General features: G+C 50.3%; 3 protein-coding genes across 4 annotated transcripts; 2 read left to right on the forward strand and 1 right to left on the reverse strand.

The window, feature by feature from the left end:
- The first annotated feature begins 128 nt into the window (after positions 1-128).
- Positions 129-5,110, forward strand: LOC117903473. 2 transcript variants are annotated; one of them, XM_034815528.1, is made up of 4 exons: positions 129-497; positions 601-1,245; positions 1,300-2,963; positions 3,021-5,110. In XM_034815528.1, the coding sequence occupies exons 1-4, from the start codon at positions 377-379 to the stop codon at positions 4,845-4,847; spliced, it is 4,257 nt and encodes a 1,418-aa protein (XP_034671419.1). In that variant the 5' UTR covers positions 129-376; the 3' UTR covers positions 4,848-5,110. The 2 variants fall into 2 exon arrangements, with proteins under 2 accessions (XP_034671419.1, XP_034671420.1); XM_034815529.1 differs by having other exon boundaries at positions 130-497; positions 590-1,245; positions 3,021-5,109.
- On the reverse strand, positions 4,995-12,839 carry LOC117895794. The gene is made up of 9 exons (XM_034803702.1): positions 12,365-12,839; positions 12,111-12,202; positions 10,453-10,628; positions 8,570-8,665; positions 7,244-7,384; positions 6,955-7,172; positions 6,485-6,882; positions 5,826-6,430; positions 4,995-5,763 (listed from the first exon to the last, which is right to left on the reverse strand). Exons 1-9 carry the CDS (start codon positions 12,764-12,766, stop codon positions 5,015-5,017), a joined length of 2,877 nt encoding a protein of 958 aa, XP_034659593.1. The 5' UTR covers positions 12,767-12,839; the 3' UTR covers positions 4,995-5,014.
- LOC117903486 (sentrin-specific protease 8) lies at positions 9,047-10,249 on the forward strand. Its single transcript, XM_034815553.1, has one exon. It carries the CDS (start codon positions 9,329-9,331, stop codon positions 10,214-10,216), a length of 888 nt encoding a protein of 295 aa, XP_034671444.1. The 5' UTR covers positions 9,047-9,328; the 3' UTR covers positions 10,217-10,249.
- Positions 12,840-19,418: the final 6,579 nt, after the last annotated feature.

Below are 19,418 nucleotides of genomic sequence, written 5' to 3' on the forward strand. Positions count from 1 at the left end.
ATTGACAGAATTTCCAAAGCGGTTTTCAGAAATTCCACAATTATTTTAATTATTCGACAATGAAAGCTATCGATACCTAATATCGCGCTCAATATCGATACATAGCCATTGCCATTTATTTGAACTTCAACTTCTGTTCCGCGTATTTTGTCAACATATTTTGTGTGCGTGTTTATTGCATTTTAAAAAGGTTTTTTCGTTTCGGTAACTGTGAGAATCAATGTGGATTTTGGTGCTTATTGTTCCGTAGTTCTTTGCTTTGGCTTTTGTCAGCTTGTTGTGCTTGCTTTAATGCAATTGCTGCGCTCAGCGATACATTCTATACAGACATACAGCTTATTTCGTACAGCAGTGCATCAGATATGGTTTTATTTTCATGTTCAGTTGTGCTGTTTCTCTGTCTCGTGAACTCGTGCAGCAGGACTTGCCGGCTGACTGCACACGGCGATCCTGCCACCACCTGGCACCACCTGCCACATTCCCTACGAGAAACAAGGGTGAGTCCCGCGCCGAAACGTCCCTGTCCTACCTGACGCACTGCTTGTCACAATTTTCGTTCTGTCACACGGTAAACTCATTTCGAAAACAGTTTGCCCACAGGCACCACCACACATTCGAGTCTCAGACCAGAAAATACTCCAATACTCAGCGGATCCTGCGGGAGGATTGCGTGGGGCAGAAGAATGAAGACCCGCCATGTGCCAAACAGCGTCCAAGCAGCGTCCGCCATGACATCGACAACGGCCTCGTACCGGGCCAAACGGCGCAGCCGCAGCGAGGATGAAAGCCAGGAGACCTGCGAGCGCGAAAGGCGACACGAGGCCCACGTCCGCGAGCGGCAGGAGGAGGTGAAACGCACTCGAGCTGCCACGGCGGCGGCACTGAGGTCGCGCCAGCAGCAGCACCACCAACTGCAGCAGCTATCGGCGCGCAACAGCCAACGCTGGCCAATGGTGGACCCCACCCCCAGGGGCACGAAGAGCGAGCGAGCGCCGGTGCTGGTGCCGGAGAAGCCAGCAAGCAAAACAAAACCCGCGGCAACCAAGAGCAAGCCAAAGGCCAAAGAAAAGCCATTGAAGGCAGTGAAAGAGCGTGGAGAAACCCCGCCGAGAGAGCAGCAGACGGAGAAGGATCCGCTTTGGAGCGAGGAGTTGTTATTAGATGATAGCAGGATCTGCGAGGCGGACATGCGCAGAATAATGAAGGAGCAGCAGCAGCAGCAGCAGGAGCAGGAGCAGTCGCTGGGTAAGTGCCGCACAAGCCTGATTCTGTCAGCTAATTCTTGTCCGTATTCTGCAGGTCATCAGACGCAGCCGCAGCCACGGCCAGCAGACTCCCAGCTGGCCTTGGCACTGCATAGCCTGGTGGCGGAATTTCTGCACGCGGAGAACTATCAGCTGGCCCTCTCGGTGTTCTGCAACGAAAATCCACAACGGAGGGGCGATCACGGCCTGGGGGCGGCGCACAGCGAGTTCCGCTTTAGCCAGAACGATGTGCAGGACGTGCTGGGCGCTGTGCTCGCTGGATGGGGCGACACCACGGAGACGCTCAGTGTAGCGGTGCAGCGCAGCTACTACCAGGAGCATGACCAGAGCCTGCTCCGAGCTTTGCTGCGTGTCCTGATGGATGCCAAGCAGCAGAAGCAGCAGCAGTTGAAGACCAAAGGGCCACCAACGGAGGAAATGGAACTCGCGGAGGAGGCCCGTTCCGTGTTGATTGGCCCGCGCCTCTGCGAAAGCATTCACTCCATGGAGCAGCGGCTGAGAGAGGTGATGCGGCACATGATCCCGCTCTCGACTGCATGTGCCCCGCCCGTGGATGTCGTCAGCGAGGAGGATCTCGAGGACTTGCTGCTGCTCGAGCTGGAGGAGCGAGATCGCCTGATCGAGGACGGGCACAAGCTGGAGCCAGGAGAGACTGCCCTACTGCTGCCAGACCTTCATCCACGCAACCAGTTGACGGCCCAGCAGGAGGCGGACAACCTAATGGTCGCCGCAGCTGCTGAACAGATCAAGGAGCCAGTGATGCATGTGAATATGCCGCCGCTGCCGCAACTCTTTGCGCAGCAAATCGGTTACATGGCCACCATTCGCCAGAGCGTGGAGCGGATGCTGCGCAGCGAGAAGCAGCCACAGCCGAACAACCTGTTCGCCAGCTTCGAGCAGATGGACCAGCTGGTATCGGAGCTGTGCGTCAATGTCAGCCTGCTGGTCAACATGGTCAACATGGCGATGGAGCAGGAGCATGCGGTGGGCAGGAACGCCGGCTTCAAGCTCGGCTACCACGAGGGGTTTGGCCACGGCCACTTCTTGGCCGCTCAGGAGGCCGCGAAGTTACCCCTGAAGGAGCAGTTGGAGCAGCAGCCTGAGGAGCGGCCCACCCAAACCATACCAACCCGGGATGTGGCTGTCCAGGCCAAGGCAATTCGCAGCAAAAATGTCTCCACGCAGACCAAGAAAAAGATGGTTCAGCTGCTGGTGCCAGAGGAGGAGCTCCAAGTGGAGGCTCCCATGGAAATCCCAGTGGAGGCGGCTCCAAAAGAGCAGCAGTGGGAAGTGGCAACACAAACGATAATGGGCCAAGTGCCTGTGGCTGTGGCTGCCACACAAACAAAGAAGATGCCGCAGACGGGAACCTCAGGCCAAGTGGCTGTGGCTGCAACCCAAACAATCAAGAGCCAAGAGGCTGTGGACACTGCAACCCAAACGTTGAAGGCGGATCAGGAGAAGGACCAAGTGGCAAGGGGCACCCAAACGAAGGCGACGCCATGCAAAAGGACCTACGAAGATTGGATCGAGGAGATGCTGCGCAGTGCCAGTGGCAAGGTCTTCCTGAAGCGCGTCGAGATGTCGCTGAAGAAGGCCAACGATCTGCAGAAGCAGCAACTGGAGGATCTCTACCAAGTGAAAATGAAACATCAGGCCGAGATGATGCAGCTGAGCCAACGACAGAGCTCCTGGCGGGTGAGTAAATGTCCGACATCTGTTTCCATTTTCATAATTTTCCACTTACTTTCTTAGACACTTTGCCGCCACATGGACTCGGATACGTCTGTCGAGGCACGGGATTTGGTGCACAAGATCTTCAATCTGCTGGAGCACTACGAGGCCCATCAGCAGCTGCTAACCGAACAGATGAAGGCAACGGAGTTGGCTGCCGAGAAGGCGGTGCGCTTTGTGCCCGTGTTCAACGATAACAATGGAACAGACATTCCCATCTGCACCTCGGCAGCGTCCACACCTCCTACCTCAAGTCGTTCTAAGTCAACAGCAGTGGCTGCTGCTGCTGCTGCTGCTGCATCTCCCTTGGAGACACCGCGCTCTGCCCAACAGCAGCAGATGGTGCCAGCGGCGCCGACAATTGTTGTGGTGCCAGCCTCGCACAGGCCCAACGTGCATACTGTGGCTACCAATACGCCGCGCGCCATGTCCTCGCCGCCTGAGCAAACAACTTCGCCATATCCAGCATCGCCTAATACTTCGACTCAGGCAGCCTCGTCTCAGCCAGCTTCGTCGCGTCGAGCCTCATTGCGTAGAGTGCCAGCATCGTCCTATCCAGCATCACCTCATCGTGAGTCGTCTTACCAAGCTTCATCCCAGGCAGCTTCGTCTTATCGAGTGCCGCCAGAACGAGCTTCACCTCAAGCAGCTTCATCTTCATCCACGTCTCAGGCAGCACCAGCAGCAGCTGTTGCGAGCTTTGAGAATGCTTTGGCCAGTGCCAAGAGTCGCATGGAGCAGCTGGAGGAGGAGAGTGAGCGGCTCGAGCAGAATTTTCTCGACTATCTGGAGCGCTCACGACAAACGTTGCCGGAGCAGCAGCTGCCGCCGCCGCCCAGTGTATCCAAAAAGAAGAAAAAATGCTCGAGACGGAAGTTTGAGGATGCGTCGACTCTGTTCGAAATAGAGGAGCTCAATGAGCAGCAACAGCAAACGCTGACAAAGAATGAGAATGAGAACGAGGTGGAGCCAGAGCCAGAGCCAGCCAGCTATCAGTTCATTAATACATTAAATGTGGCCAGAAAGAAGCTGCTGGGGGAGCACTGTCAGCCCGCAAAGGAGGCAACGAAAGGTATAAGCCGTGAGTTGGCGCAGGTGCAGGAGCAAACGCAGCAAATTCTCTACCGCATGCGGACAGAGCACTCGCAGAGCACCACGCACGACCACCTACTGCCGGAGATCACGTCCGACTCGAACAGCAGCAGCAGCGATGAGCTGGAAGTGCTCATGCGTCGGGCCATGCACGCAATGAAGTTGAACGAAGAGCAGTCTGCACGTCCAAACTTGCAGCTGCTGGACTACAGCACCAGCAGCACCCTCACCAGCGGCAGGAGCAGCCGGAACAGCGCTGCCAGCGAGATGTTCCAGCCAAAGGCTGCCGCCAGCAGACAGTCAGCGGATAAGGATGCAGCAACGTCGCCGAGCGTACGGCTGCAGCGATCCATGGCCAAGATGCAGGAGCTATTTGCAGGCGCTGGAATACTAGCACCAGAGCATAGAGTGCCACTGCCACTGCCCAGAGCCACAACCGATGCCACAAGGCCCGTCAGTGCACCCTCGCCTGGTGGGACGACTAGAGCAGCAGGCGGTGGTAAAAGCCGCCCACACACGGCACCCACAACGCAACAGAAGAAACAGCAACAGCAGCAACAGTACTTCCCTGCAACCATCGAGGATGGTTTCAACGTGAGCTCCTCCCATGGCAGCAGCAAGAGCTCCGTGGACAGCAGCAGCTACGAGGGACGGGTGCTGGATCATCTGTTTGACAACACGACAGCGAACCAGCCACTGCCATCCAGTCCGGAGATCCTGCACAGCCGCAACTTCTGGAAACGACTGAACCTATGAGACCACACATACAGATGGTGCCCTTCCTTGGTAGAGTAGATAAATGTGCCACTCATTTCCAAGCCAAAAGTCTTGAAGGGGATTTTATTTTGTAGTTAGATGGCAGACAGCTTGATGGGATGGGAAGTCTACAGTGTGGAGGCGCTTGGAGTCTTCAGTGCTGATGTCTAGACCGCTGTGCCATTGATCAGATCGTAGGGATCGAGATTCTGGCCAAAGAGACTCGCATGGGAGCGTCGACGCTCTCGCTCGATCTCGTCCAAATCGAAGGCGGCATCGCTGACCGCGAAACTGGCCCGCCTCTGGGCATCGTCAAAGGCATAGCCACGCTGGAATTTCGGTGGATGAGCAGCACCTGGAGCGGCACCTGGAGCCGCATTCACTGCCACACTCGTCGCTGGATACAGCGGCTGTGGATGCTGCTGGTATCCCCCATGGCCGTAGTTCGAGGGCGACGATGGTATGGCCGCTGGCCATTGAACCACCTGAGTCTTGGGTGGCAGCTGCTGCTGCTGCTGCTGCTGCTCCTCCGCTGGCCTGGGCAGCGTCAGGGTGGAGAGGTAGCGATTCTGCTGCTGCAACTGCTGCTGATGCTGCAGCATCAGGTGATTGAATCGCTGCTGACTGGCGCCTGCATTGAAGCTGATGCCGCTCTGCAGCGAGCCGAGACTGTCCTGGCTGCCGGCAGCCGCCGCCGCCGCGGCCGACGACTGTCGCATGAAGCAACGTGGCAGGGTGCGACTCTGCGCCTGCTCGGGGGGCATCAGTCTCAGCTGCCCCGAGGCGAAGGCGGCGCCCGGCCAGGCCGTCTCGTTGTGCAGCGAGAGATTCGAATTGAGTTTGCGCAGCGGATGGCCCAGAGGAGCCTCCAGGGGGCACATCGAGGCGCGTCGTGGGCCCACCAGCTGGGCGTGATCTGTTGAGGATTGGTTGGGAATTAGCCCATGGATCGACTGGCAATGGATCAAATGCTCTCACCTCCGACAACGTAGAGCTGGTCCTCGTCCATGCCGCCACAGCGGAACTGCCGGAAGCCGTGATCATCGCCATCCGCATCGTCGTCATCCTGCCGCACAGTCGTCTCCGGATCGATGCGCTGCTGCAGCTGCTCCTCCTCCTCCTCGCCGCCACTGATGTAGTAGATATTCTTCGGCTTGGCACGCCCCAGGACGCCAGCCCGGCGACAGAACTCCTGGAAGAGCTCGTCCTTGGTCTTGCGCAGGCCGCGCTTGAGGCCGCATAGACGGGACTGATCCTGCGACTGCGACTGGGACTGATCCTGCGGCTGCATGTTGTGCGTATTGGTGGCCATGTTGCGGTGCTGCTTGCGCTTCAGCTGGCCCGTGTGGGGTGCTACAGCAGCAGCAGCCGCTCCTGTCGGCGGCGTGCTGTAAATGTCCGTGGTGGTGGACACGGAGCGAGTGAGCGGAAACTCCTGCGGCAGATCGGCGAACAGAGCAGGAGCCGGCAGCGTTAGCGGCGCCACAGGCCCAACCGTCGGCCCGGACAGCTCGTTCAACGATTTGGCAAAGCTGCGCGAATGGAGATTGCACTTGGACACCGCCGGCTTCTCAAAGTAAAAGCTGCCAAAAAGGGATCACAAGGATCAGAGTGGAGAGATGACTCTGCATACTCACCGACGCTCCAGATCGTTGTGAAAATAGAGATTCAGATTGGAGGCCACATTCGGATGCTTGCGGCAGGCATAGCCCCCTGGCAGGGTCTGCGTCTGGCCGGGATTGCGTGCGGCATCGTGCACCTGATGCTGTCTGCCCACAGCGGTGTTGGCCCTGAGTGCTCTTAGCACCTGCGGCTGATACGATTCATGCGGCTGCGACTGCGACTGCTGCTGATGATTGGCTGGAAGATGGACTTGGTTCAGTGTATCCTGACTGCCTGTCTGCTGCTGGACTCCGGGCTGCTTGTATCGCTTGTAGGAGTGACTCAGTGGATGCTGTAGCTGCTGCTGCTGCTGCTGTTGCTGTCCCTCCTTGATTTTGGCATTGATATTTGCCACACTGAAGCAGGGCAGGCGCTGCAGGGAAGAGGAGGCACGCAGTGAATCCCATTGGGGAAGGTATGAATTGAATGCCCAGCAAATACCCACACCATAGTAGCTGATCTCCTGCAGATTGATGAACAGAAAGATGTTCAGGACACCCACAAACTCCGTGACGATGAAGCCAAAAACAAACAGAAAGAAGCTCTGGCCGTAGGTGACCTTAAACAGGGCCGGCTGCAGGGTGGAGCGTGGCCGCAGCTTCGATCCAATCTCCGCCTTCAGTATGGATATGTACGCAATCAGTCCGATGAGCATGACCAAACCTGCAAGTGGAACAGCACAGAGATCACACTCCCAGAGATCACACAGAAAACGAGAGCGAGCGGGGACATACCGCTGACAATGAAGAGGATGCCGGCACTGAAGTAGAAGAGATTATTCTGGTGCGAGCATGTGGGTATGAGGAACACAATGAAGCTGATGACCAGAAAGACGCCAGCAGCCAGAAAGATGGGGCATGACTTGGTCACCGTGTCTGCAACAAACAAAGAGAAGAGCAAATAAATGTCAGGTATAAATGGAACCATGAAGGATTCCCCTGCGGAGCATGTCCGTGTCTAAGTTCCTTTATTCTTGACTCTCAAATGAATTTTGTAATTTGCTTTTCATTTTTGTAGGTGTGAAAGCCTGTCCTGGCAACTGGTCCCGCTCCCCGCCATCATTCATTGTGTGAATGCTGCCGCAAGGCACTAAAATATCAGCACACCTGCGTACCCCGTTGAGGCGCCGCCATCCCCCAGTCCCTCCTCGGAGCTGTCTAATAGTTTTTTATTTTATTTCTTTTTGTTGAAATTGTCACCCGCGGCGAGTTTAAAATTAGTTTTGAGGAATTGCCCATGTTTTGTGTGTGTCAGGAGCGAGGGGGTGCGGGGGGAAGGGAGGATTCTAGCAGGACAATGGACTGCCTTCGTACAAAATTAATGAAAAATATTTCAAATCTCTGGTTGGGGATATTGGCTCCTGGCCAATTGTGCGAAAATTAATGAAATTCCATTCGGCCCCTGTCTGTCTCTGTCTCTGTCTCTCATTGCAAATTGGAATTGTCACAAAGGACACACGCACGGGACCAACAACACGCGAATATCCTTTTTGAAATTTCCAAACTTTATTTGTCAAATGAAGCAGCAAGGGAAGGGCAATTGATTTCTTTCTTATTCGTTTATTAAATGGAAAATTGCAAAATGTGCAGCGTACCCTTTCAACCCTCCGTGCAACACACACACACACACACACACACACACACACACAATCTGTGGCAGTCTTCGTGTCCGTGGGGACACCACAAATCATATGGACAAAACTTTCGACAGCACAGAGGCCAAAAGTCTTTAATTAAAATTCAACCAACTAAAGGTACTTCCCGCTCCCGCTCCCGCCCTGCCGCTCCCTCTGCAAAATGCGTTGGCCACAAGCAATAAATCAATTCCAATTTGGCCTAGACGGGAGAAGGAGTAGCAGGAGGCCAACTAAAAACACGAGTACGCAGCACACAGTACAATAAATGCGGCAGGTAAGAGACCATTAAGAGACCAGTCAAACAGGACAGCAGAGAAGAGAAGCCTTTAAGCCATGCCAGTTGCCAGTTTGCCAGTTGCCAGTTTGCCAGTTGATTAGCAACCGTAATGAAGTGCAGTCGCACACAGGCTTAACATCCACTTACAGGGTATCGCTGGCGTCGAGTCATGCGGATCCGGCTGGTAGCCCTCGTTGGGGAAATAATCAATTTTAATGCAATTATACGAGTCCACATCGAGGCCTGCAAAAAGAAACAAGTAAGACAACAAATGCCATTGTTTAGTTTTGTTTATTTTTCTAACCATATTTTGGTTTATTTTTTAGTGAAATTAAATATATGTACATATGTGCAGCTTGAAATTAATTGCAGTTTTGGCAGCAATAAAAAGCGAAGATTGTAGAGTCCAACTTGAAATTAAATAAAGCTTCAAAGGGTACTAAGGCGCGGTTATCATTGATCACCGTCTTGGGTTTAATATTTTATAAATATTTACGCACTGCTGCAGCTCGAAATTAAATGCGAGAAGAAGGAAAGTAAACGAGAAAGTAGAAACCAGAAATGAACAAAAAGAAAACAGCGAAATATCCGAATTATGCGAGGGAAGATGGGAGCAGGCAGAAGTATCTGAAAAGAGGCCTCTACTGGCTGCACGATTTGCATGAGCATTAGATACATGGATCCTTCAATTAATAACAAATAGATTCTGCTCCACAGGAATATTTACGCACACATAGAAGATCATTGTGCAATGATTGAAAAATCGGTGCAAGGCACACTACAAATTCGAATTCAAGTGGACAGGAGAAACATTGGGAAAAAGTAATCCCAGAAGTTCGATTTTACACTCAAGAGCTACAAATCCCAGAAGCCCAGATAACTCTGAAACTGAAAGACAAGCAGAGAATGCGTAGCACTGCGAAGCGTCAAACAACAGCAGCAGCAACGGCCAAGAAGCAGCCACAGCAGATGGGTTCCTCCACGAGCAAGGAGCTGATGAAGACACAGCCTTCGACAATGGGCATCACTTTGGCCAGCAAAGTCAAGGGACAGCATACACCGGTGGCTGCTGCAAGAAGCTCAGAAGTTGGTGCCGGCGATGGGCTGGCAAAGAGCGGAAAGGATCGCTTGGTGACGCTGCGCTTTCAGGACATCTCGCTGCTGCATGCGGACGTGAAGTTGCTGCAGGAGCGTAGCTGCGGCATGAACGAGCGGCTGGTCGCCTTCTACTTTGCGTATCTGCAGCACAGACGCTACAAGCGGCAGTCGCAGGTGTACTTCATGCAGCCGTCGCTGGTGCAGAGCCTGCGCCGGCAGAGCCAGCGTGCCCTGAAGCGCGAACTGTGCCAGCGCGGCCTGCACGAAACAAGGTTCATCCTGCTGCCGCTGTGCAGTGCGCCAGGCTCCTTTAACCTGGACCACGAGCACTGGTCCCTGCTGCTGATCTCCCGGCCGGAGCGCAGATTGTATTACTACGATTCGATGGACAACAGCCACAAGCAGCTGGCCGGCGCCCTGCAACAGTGTCTGTGCGTGCCGCTGGCCCTCACCGGGTTCAGCCTGGTTGTGGGTCGCTGCCTGCAGCAGGCGCACGACGAGCAACACCAGTCGGGCATCCATTTGATGTGCATGGCCGACCATGTGGCTGACTATGTGCTGCGCTGTGGCTACGCCTCGAGCAGCCTGCTCATCGCGCGCGACTATGTGCAGGGCATGCGCACAGTTGTCCTTCAGCAGATCCAGTGCATGGGCGGAATGCTGCCCAACCAGAAGCGCAGCTCCTCTGAAGCTTGAGCCTCTACGCCCTGACTGATCTTCGCTCCTTCGTTTTGTTGTATCTTTCAGCGAGTAAATTATGAATAAAATCAATTAAAATCCACTGCTAATTAATGGATTGACTGTGGGCTGTGGTCTGTGGCCTGTGGCCAGTCCGTAGTTCTCATTAAGGCCACACGATACAGACGCATCATCATTCACACCCGGCCGTGCGTCTGTGTCACATTCATCTCAATTTTGGCGGAGAGGCTTACCTGGCAACGTTGTGCACAGTATCCAGAGACTGGACTTTGTGTACTTGGTGATGTAGGCGCCATCGTCCAGGGCATTGAAATTGGCCGTTCCATTGTAGTTGACATTCGGCAGCTTCTCCTCGGTGAAGAGCCACTGGGGCCCGGCCAAAGCGGCAATCACAATGGCAACGGATATGCTGAAGGTACAAACGAAAAGTACATTAGATTCATACGTACATGCATTCCCCCTTACTGATGGCCTCCCCTTTTCCTTGCCAACATTTTAGCCTGATTAAAAATACCTCAAAAAGTAGAACGAAATGCCGTGTGGTGGTTGGCCTGTGTTCTGCCCGGGATATGCAAATAAATGTCGCACAAACTCAATTGCTGGCGTGTTGGTAAAATATGTGCGAACAAAAAAGCCAAGCACATGGCATGCGAAATGGATAGGTATTTGGGAATACCTTTAAAATGTGTCTAATTGGATTCAGGAATCGAATTTAAATGTTCAAATGCACGAGACTCGATGCCAAATCCTTTGTTGGCATTAATTGTAGGCGGCATTAATGCTAATACCAATTAAGCTGTGCAACAAAATGAAACCAATTGCATTTACTTGGCATGATGCAAACAAATAGGCTATTTAAAATGGGTATGCTAGAGTCGAGGGTCTAGCTGCTAGGACTCCAAGTACCATCAATATAATGCCATAAGCCTCTTAGAATCAGACTCTACACTTGTAAAAATAAAAGAAAAATTAGTTTGAATGGCTAAATGATTCGTGGCTGAGGGGTTCATTGCTAAAAATTTTTAAAAAAGAGAGAAAACTTCAACTTTGGTGCGTTAAATCTTCAGCTAAAGCCATTGAATTGAAATGCATTCAAAACTCCTATGAAAGCTCATACAATTCCATTCAAATCTGTTTTCAACCATTCAATGAATTATTTTGTATATTTGCGCTGCGAAAAAAGTGCGAAATGCCATCAAATAAAACACATAAATAAGAAATTATAAAACGTTTTTGCTGCTCTAAGCACGGGTATTTGTATTCTTAAAAAATAAACATTTGCATTGATATACAAGAAATATTTACCCGCACAGCTCATAAATCTATGCAGAGAAATTCAATAAAATTGTTTTGCTTTTTTCTTTACTTTGGGACTGAAACTTGGAGCTTATTGGCTGTGGCCTGGGTGGCTTGGGTGGCTGGTGCTGTTGTGGTGCGAAATGCGAAATAGTTTGCGAACAAATTAAGCCTCACTTTGCAGTGATTTGTGCTGCTAACACAATTATGTGTCGTCGTCGTCGTCGTCGTCGTCGGGCAGGAGCATGTTGCTGCTGGGCTGCTGTGTGCCTGTCGCCTGTCGACATTTCTTCAACTTTCTTTAAACACAAAACAGAAATGGTAGCCCCAGTGAGTGTGTGTGTGTGTGTGTGTGTGTGTCTTAAGGTGCTACTGCTTTCTCTACTGCTTCTTCTACTGCTTCTCTTTGTATATTAAAGGCTTTGGTTTTTATAAGATTTTTCAAAGGAATTTCTGGAATTTTGCAGCATGCACAAGGACAAGGTGAAAGGCAGCTACAAAAGAGCAAAACACACAATGGGCGTGTGCTCAAAGGAGCACCCCTTGAATTTATTAAAGAATTGTACATAAAACCTATCCAGAGGCTGTGACTTACCTGGCGGCAACAGGTGTAAGGAGCCACAGGTAACTGCCACTGGCCAGGCTGCTCAGACTGCTGAATCCATGTGTCTGCTGCTGCTGCTGCTGCTGATGTTGTCCATCGGCTGGCTGTCCACGTGGCTGCTGTTGATGGCGCTGGCGCTGCTGCTGTTCCATGGTTGGCAGCGGCAGCGGCACTGCTTGCTGCTGGTAGTGGCCCACTGCTTGTCGCGACTGCTGCGACTGGCGTCGTTTGCCTGCCAAATTGTTGAGCTGCAGATCGCTGCCAAAGCCAGTGGCGGGAATGCTGCCCGAAATGGTATTGATCACGCCAGTATTCTGCTGCTGCTGCTGCTGCTGCTGCTGCTGTCTCTGTGGATACGGATGTGGTGGCATGGCAAATCTCTGGCCACGCGGCAATGTGGCATAGGGTGAGTGCTCCTGTTGCTCCTGTTGCTGCTGCTGCTGTGACGGATAACTGTGCTCTATGGATGCACTGGTGGTCAATTGATGGGGCTGCTGATGCTGCTGCTGCTCAATGCTGTGGCAAATGCTGCTGCTTATCTTCGTTGGATGCATTATCGGCTGCACATTGTTGTAGGGACTCTCGCTGTTGATGCTGTGCGTGGAGGCCACGCGGAATACACTGGGCACCGATGGATAGTCCCTCATGATGCTGCCACTCGACACTCACTTAAACAAAAAACCAAAACAAAAATTCACGCGCCAAAACAAGCTAATCAAAGCACACACACACACACACACACAGAATGGACTCTCGATGGACACAGAGAAGAGGCTGCTTCCGCTTTATTTTACTGCTGCTGCTGCTGCTGCTTCCGGGGCACGTCTGTTGCTCTGAAGAACTTTCAAGCGACTAACAAGCCAGGCAGCAGGACACAGACACGGACACGCATTCGGCTGTGGCAAGCTCGCTTCACGAGGCCCCACGAGCATACATCGTTTTGGCTGCAGCATCGCTGTGGCACGCAGCTCAGAGGGCAGGCACACAGATATCAAGGCAGCAGCAGCAGCAGCAGCAGCAGCAGCAGTGGCAGTGGCAGGGCGAAACTTGGATGCCCTCGTGGTAGAGTTTTGTTTGGGCTTGGGGATCCCCAAGAATTGGCCAGCAAAATGTTGCCCCATCATCTATGCAAAAGAGCATTCAACCAGCAGGAGGAGGAGAAGCACGAGAGGCAGCACGTGGAGCAACACGAGAAGTGGCAGCAGCAGACGTTAGCAGCTTCCGGCTGTTGGCCAAAAGTCACTTCCGGCCGCTGGGGGATCTATCCATCTACCTATCCGTATCCGTAGCCATAGCCGTAGCCGTATCTATTCGTGTGCACATTTATTGCCCTGACCAGGGCGCTGCTCTCCCGCCACTGCTCCCGGCACTCCACTGCCTCCCTGCTCTTGCAAGCTCTCGTTTATTTAATTGAATTCCCACACGTGATTGAGGCAAGTCCAACTCCAGCTCCGACTCCCGGTGCCATGATTGTGCCACATTAAAAGGGTACAATACCTGTGCTGGGCCACACCACAACATCATCCACCAGTCATGGCCTCCTCCTCACCGAAGCGCCTTGTTAAGTGCACTACTGCCGGAAAGCATAGCATAGCAGAGAAGAGCCCTGAGAGCACGAGAATGAAGTGAAAGTGTGGAATTGCTGAGTGGCTCAGACTATGGCCACGGCTCAGGCTCTGGGCTCTGTGTTCTGTGTTCTGGGCTCTCTTCTCTATGCTCGAAAGCTAAAAGCGAAAGATTATAGTGGCATCATCGAGACACCTCAACTCTGCCCCTACTCCACATTGAGTACACACACACATTTTCGGTTCTATGGGCGACAAATTTCATCAAAATCGGGCATTGGTGATTGTTGCTGCATGCCGCATGCCGCATGCAGAGTGCAACGTTTGTGAGACAAAAGCCGCAGACTAGCACAAAGGAATGCGCTGGGCAACTAATCGAAAATCTGTGCAACTTCCTGGCGGCAGCTTCATGGCCATTAGTGACAAATGAAAATAGTTGGGCATTGATGTAGTAGCCCATTGATGGATTAAGAGGACACTAATTAAGGCTAGAAAACCAAATGGAAAGCTACTTGCAGCATAAAATATTGAGCAGGCGCCGTACAAATTAGTTTTGGGGATTGGGTCTAGGGATTATGCTCAAATTGCCACGCATAATACTCTGAGTATCTTTGTGCATGGGCCTCTGTTCAGCTTCAGCTGCAGCTCGTAAATGCACCCAAGCAGCGCCAAGCAGTGCATGCAGTGCACTGGTTCGCCGCGCAGTGCACAAGTTGTCAAGCAGTCCAAGCAGCTCCTTATGCTTTCACTAGCATTTATGAATCATTCTACTGGTTTGTTGACTTATAGATAGATTTTCCATGGATTATATTCCCTCACAACACAACACAAATGTTGCAAGTGCTTTCAGTGCAAAATACTTGGTTGCAAAAAAGAAACAGGATCTCTGTTGCCTTTTTTCGTTACTTTGATGTTTTACCCCTTGGCAGGGGCTAGAACTGAATAATTAATTAGATAAGTATTACATTTCTATTGAATTTTGATACATTTCCCAGGCCTCACGCTCGTTGCCGTTTCTCTGTGCCTCCTTTTTGGAGTTTTGAAGCATTTAAATGCAGAGCAGCCAGCAGCAGTGGCAGCAGAGTTTACAACTTTTGAGAAAGTTTCCCTTCTAAATTCGCTGCTTGCAAAATGTTGGCAACACTTTTGCTCGTTTTCTTTATATACATACACCCATATACTATTCATACATATATATATATATATATATTTACTATATATTTAATGCTGCGTTTTGTTTTACACAGGGAGACGTAGCGGCGGGGACTCTGTTTGCCTTGTGCCTTTTGGCAGTTTAGTGTTGCATTTTCTTTCTTTTCTTCGTTTGTTCGCTCGTTTTTTCTTCCTGTAAAAATGTCAAATGTTTGCTTGACATACAGTCCCTACCATGTTGTTAGTGCCCTCTCGGATCATTCCTTGCAGTTATGTGACCGTGGAGGGGAACAGTGCCGAAGGTATACTCGTAGCGAGTGGGGGAGTCCATCTTGGGCCACTGTATTTGCTTTCATGTACATTGTCCATCTATTGAAGTGGATGTGGATGTGCGAGTGCAACATGTGTGTGGCTGTGTTGCAAGCTAATTTCGTGCTGCTGCTGCTGCTGCCACTCCAGCTTCCCTCTCCCCTCGCTAGGTACAAACGAGCAGCATCCTTCTCCCTCGCCTCTCTTCCGCAGACTGTCCAAATTCCTGGCTTTGCCCCTTGCTTGCGGTCACTTTTTGACATTTTTTGGGGTGCCTGGCCCCAGCCTTTGGCACACGCTGCTGCTGCTGTTGTTGCTACTGCTGCTGTTGCACTTGCAATTGCACTTCAATATTTGCTGCTCAAACAAAAAGAGTTTTTCATTTTGTACCCAAAGCAAAATGAAGGCCTGCGTGGGCCAGCGGCAGATTCCCATGGACGAAGAACTTCAATAAACATTTTTAGGCTCTTTTTGTGTTTTGCTTTGTTTTGAGCAAGCGATCAGGGAATTAAAGATCTTTCAATGCGAGCTTAAATTAGACTTTAGACATTTTTTAAGAGCAATTTAAGCACTACATCCAGATACATTTCTTGGGTATAATGAAAGAAAATGATCAAACATTTGGGGCTTAAATAAACCTTAATTTGGAGACAGTAATTAGTGCAGAAATTCTCTGCTACATCTATATCACGTAACTCAAATCTATGAGTGTATCCAACGGCTTTGGTGGTGTTCTCTGTGCTCGAGACTATATACTCCTAGATAGAGATATCCTTTCCGGTTTTCTGTCTGGCTTAAACTCTTTTCGACACTTTGTCAGTTGGTGGCGCTGTGGCTGCTGCTGGTTTTGCTGCTGTGGCTGCTGTCCAAATATTGATTAAATGCACGAAAACCAAAGCCAATGGAAAGGACTCCCTTCACTGGGGTTCGGGTTTGGGTTGGGGTTTGGGATGTCTAGCATAGTGACACACATAAACCGCAGGGACAGATTGTTGCTGCTGTTGCTGCTGACTGATTAGCGCCTTTGCCTGCTGTTTGTGTGGCTGTGTGTGAAAATTGATGAGCAATTAAGGTTATTGACCAACAGCCCGGTCGAAGGGTGGCAGAGTGGCAGTGTGGCATAGGGACAATGACGGTTGGCTAGGCAGAGCCACCTCGGGTGACCCAATCGCATGTACTCAGCCAAGCGACAACAATGAAAAGCCCTCCACCCCGCCTGCCCATGGCCATCCGACCATGGCAGGGACAGGGACATCGACATCGACATCGACAACGACAACGACAGCTCCTGGTCCGATCGATGCTCATCCAAACCAATCCGCCGGATGAGAGGCGTCAAACGGAAGCGGAAGCAATTGACTGGGTGACAGGCTGCTGGCTGTCCCTGTCCCTGTCCCTACCACTACCCTGCCCCACCCTGCTGCTGAATCAACGCCGCGGAATGCTGATTAACATTAACTGATTTAAGGTGAACGACTAACCTAAATCCAAAGCGTCAGAAGCAGAAGGAGCAGCAGCAGCAACAGCAGCCAGCAGCAGCCAGCAGCAGCAACTCCAGCCGTAAGTGGAGCGGAAGCAGAGTGTTGCAAACAAACGAAATGAGCAAGGCAAACTGCAATTAATTTTGCACATGCAACACCACAGTGCCCCTCCACCAGCCCACCACCCACCAGCCCTACCCAGCCTCAGGTGTACGAAAAAATAAAAAACATAGAGACAGGAAAAAAGATTGCAATTTTTTTGCCAGTTTGACGGCAAAATTCAATAAAGAGAAGGCAGAAAAGTGGAGAAAATCCAGTTACATGTCGAATATTCCAAAATTAAGCTGGAAAAAATGTGTAAATATTTTTCTGGCTCCGGCAGTCAATCATTTGATGGACTACTCTATTAACGGCAAGTTTTTTATTCGATGTTCTGTCTGCTGTGCGAAACCCTTTGGGCACGTGACCATTGGATAAACTAAAAATAAATAAAAAACCAGCACACGATTTAACAGAGGGGCAGGGAAGGTGGCAATGTAAAAAAAGAGCAACAGCTACATGTGTGTGTGGGGGTGAGTGTGTGTGATGTACACAGGCCAATGCACACAGCCGCCGGAGAGTATGCAGCGGGTTTTTTGTACCCCCACCTGCAATTGACTGCTTGACTGACTGCTTGACAACGATGCACTGCTTGGCGAGCCAGTACGCTACATGAACATACATACATACATATGTACACATATATGCACATATACTGCTTGGCGATTCACACGTTAGCCGTGCACACTGCTTGAGTGATGGATGTAATTAAACTTTTTTACACCCACCGTTAGAACAAGAGAGATAAAAGTAGAAGAGACGCGAACAAATGAAGAGCGAACGGTAGGGTGGAGAGGGGGAACAAAAAGTTAGAAGCCCCAACAGGAAACCAAAACAGGAAGCCTCAAGCGTTTGCAGATCCATCGCTGATTTTATTACTGATTAGATTTGGATTTCGATTTATATTCTAAGAGGAGACGGAACTAAGTAAAATAAAACCGTTTTAGCGGCCAAAAGTGCTGCCTTAATGGGTATAAAAGAGGTTGCACCACAACACGATGAGGATGGTCCACCACAGCCCCGTGCATATAGATAACCCGGTGGATGGCACAACCGCATACAGCAAAACCGCATCAAATATTAAAAATGTCGTTTGTCCAACTTTTCGAGAGAGAGGGAGAGAGAGAGGGAGAGAGTTTGGTCGTCTGTGGCCCCACGGCCATCTCCAGGACAATGTCGTTGGCAAAGTTAGTTGTCCCCCGGATCTGTGGCTACTACTTGCATGCATTAATTGCAAGCCTTCTGCCCTGCTGCTTGGTGTCTCCTGCCTTCTGCTGGCCCCTGCCTCCCTGCCATGCACCCAATCGTGCGGTCAAAAGACAACAGAGAGGAGAGCAGCGGAGACTGTGCTGCACGTCTCATGTCTCCCGTTTTTGGTATGCTTTTAAGGTTTTGGGGGGGTAAATGTCTAGTTAATTATGCAGTTTTGACTATATAATACTGTTGTACATATCTGATTAGATGTCCATTAACATAAACTGTCATTAGCAAGCCTTCCCCACAGAACTTACCTTCCCTTCTACGAGTAGATGCCCCTACATCCCGCCAAAGTAAGTTCAGTTAATGGATAAACAGATATTTGTGCCATGAGCGTTTAGCTGTCATTAAACTTATGCTTAGGTTTTATTTTATTTTCATTTTAATTAAGTTTTTAATTCTGCTCCAAGGTACGAAATACATTGAACTATTTGTTTGGTTTGCTTTTATCTTCGGTTCTCTTAGGTTTTCTGCTTAATGTGGATCTTACATGAGAGACAAACGTTGGGATCGATACAATACAATACAATGCAATGCAAAAGAATGCAATCTATGGGAGGGAAAACTCGAATAATGTGGCAATGAAACCAAATTCCATATTTGCATGCCTCAAAAAATCTCACAGTGAAAGGCAGTTTCAGGGCTGACTCTTTGCTCATTTTCCTATTGATATTGATGCCTAACTAGCTAACAAAATCATTAACGCCCAACGGTGCGTGGCGTGGCGGGGCGGGGCGGGGGGATTATGTGTACTACAAAAATAGAATGAGGCACACATGGCGCAATATCAAGATAGCCGGGTACATTAAATGCTCCAGGAATACTTTTTGGCTTCCTTCTGCCTGTACCAGGCATCCCTTCCTTTTGTTTTTTTTTTTTCAATTTTTGCCAGTTTATGTTTGATTTCTTCATGGTGGTGGGACGACCAATGATATGGGGCATATATTTATGTATGGGGTAGGGCACACACACACACACTGCCCTACGAGTAAGTACTGTGCTAAGGCTTGGGGATCGTTTGTGAATGGTTTCGGAATGGGGAATAGGTGGCCAGCGACACACAACAGAACATAATTTTTCTTACAGATAAGTATTCATATGTGTATGCATGTATGTTTGCATGTTTCTTTGTGTGGATGTGTCCTATGTTTAGTTTTTCTTTTTCTTTTTCTTTTTGTATAATGTACACTTAACAATTTGTTTTGGTTTTCTTACACTTTTTGCATTTTTTTTAATTGTTCTGTAACTATTTTTGTAACCATCTTTTTGTTTTTTGTAGTAATTCTCTTAACGTTAGGGTAATAAAAAAATACATTTTCTTCTTTATTTAATTAATAATCATTTCGTTCCTTTGTCTTTCCGTTCCCTAGCTGTTCCATCCCACGGTCCGCTTTCCTTCTGTTCTCCTCTTGTTTATATTTCTTTAGTTTCTAACC

This window comes from Drosophila subobscura, chromosome A (genome assembly GCF_008121235.1).
Source record: "Drosophila subobscura isolate 14011-0131.10 chromosome A, UCBerk_Dsub_1.0, whole genome shotgun sequence".
Taxonomy (NCBI): Eukaryota; Metazoa; Arthropoda; class Insecta; order Diptera; family Drosophilidae; genus Drosophila; species Drosophila subobscura.

What these genes read in the sequence shown, in the direction of transcription:
- LOC117903473 (XM_034815528.1), top strand. Translation starts at nt 377, where the DNA reads ATGTTCAGTTGTGCTGTTTCTCTGTCTCGTGAACTCGTGCAGCAGGAC. An exon ending in ATTCCCTACGAGAAACAAGG is followed by an intron (nt 498 to 600) that starts GTGAGTCCCGCG and finishes GTTTGCCCACAG; the next exon opens with GCACCACCACACATTCGAGT. An exon ending in AACGACAGAGCTCCTGGCGG is followed by an intron (nt 2,964 to 3,020) that starts GTGAGTAAATGT and finishes TTACTTTCTTAG; the next exon opens with ACACTTTGCCGCCACATGGA.
- LOC117903486 (XM_034815553.1), top strand. Translation starts at nt 9,329, where the DNA reads ATGCGTAGCACTGCGAAGCGTCAAACAACAGCAGCAGCAACGGCCAAG.
- LOC117895794 (XM_034803702.1), bottom strand. Translation starts at nt 12,766, where the DNA reads ATGAGGGACTATCCATCGGTGCCCAGTGTATTCCGCGTGGCCTCCACG. An exon ending in CTCGACGCCAGCGATACCCT is followed by an intron (nt 7,385 to 8,569) that starts GTAAGTGGATGT and finishes TGTTTGTTGCAG; the next exon opens with ACACGGTGACCAAGTCATGC. An exon ending in AGGAGATCAGCTACTATGGT is followed by an intron (nt 6,883 to 6,954) that starts GTGGGTATTTGC and finishes TCTTCCCTGCAG; the next exon opens with CGCCTGCCCTGCTTCAGTGT.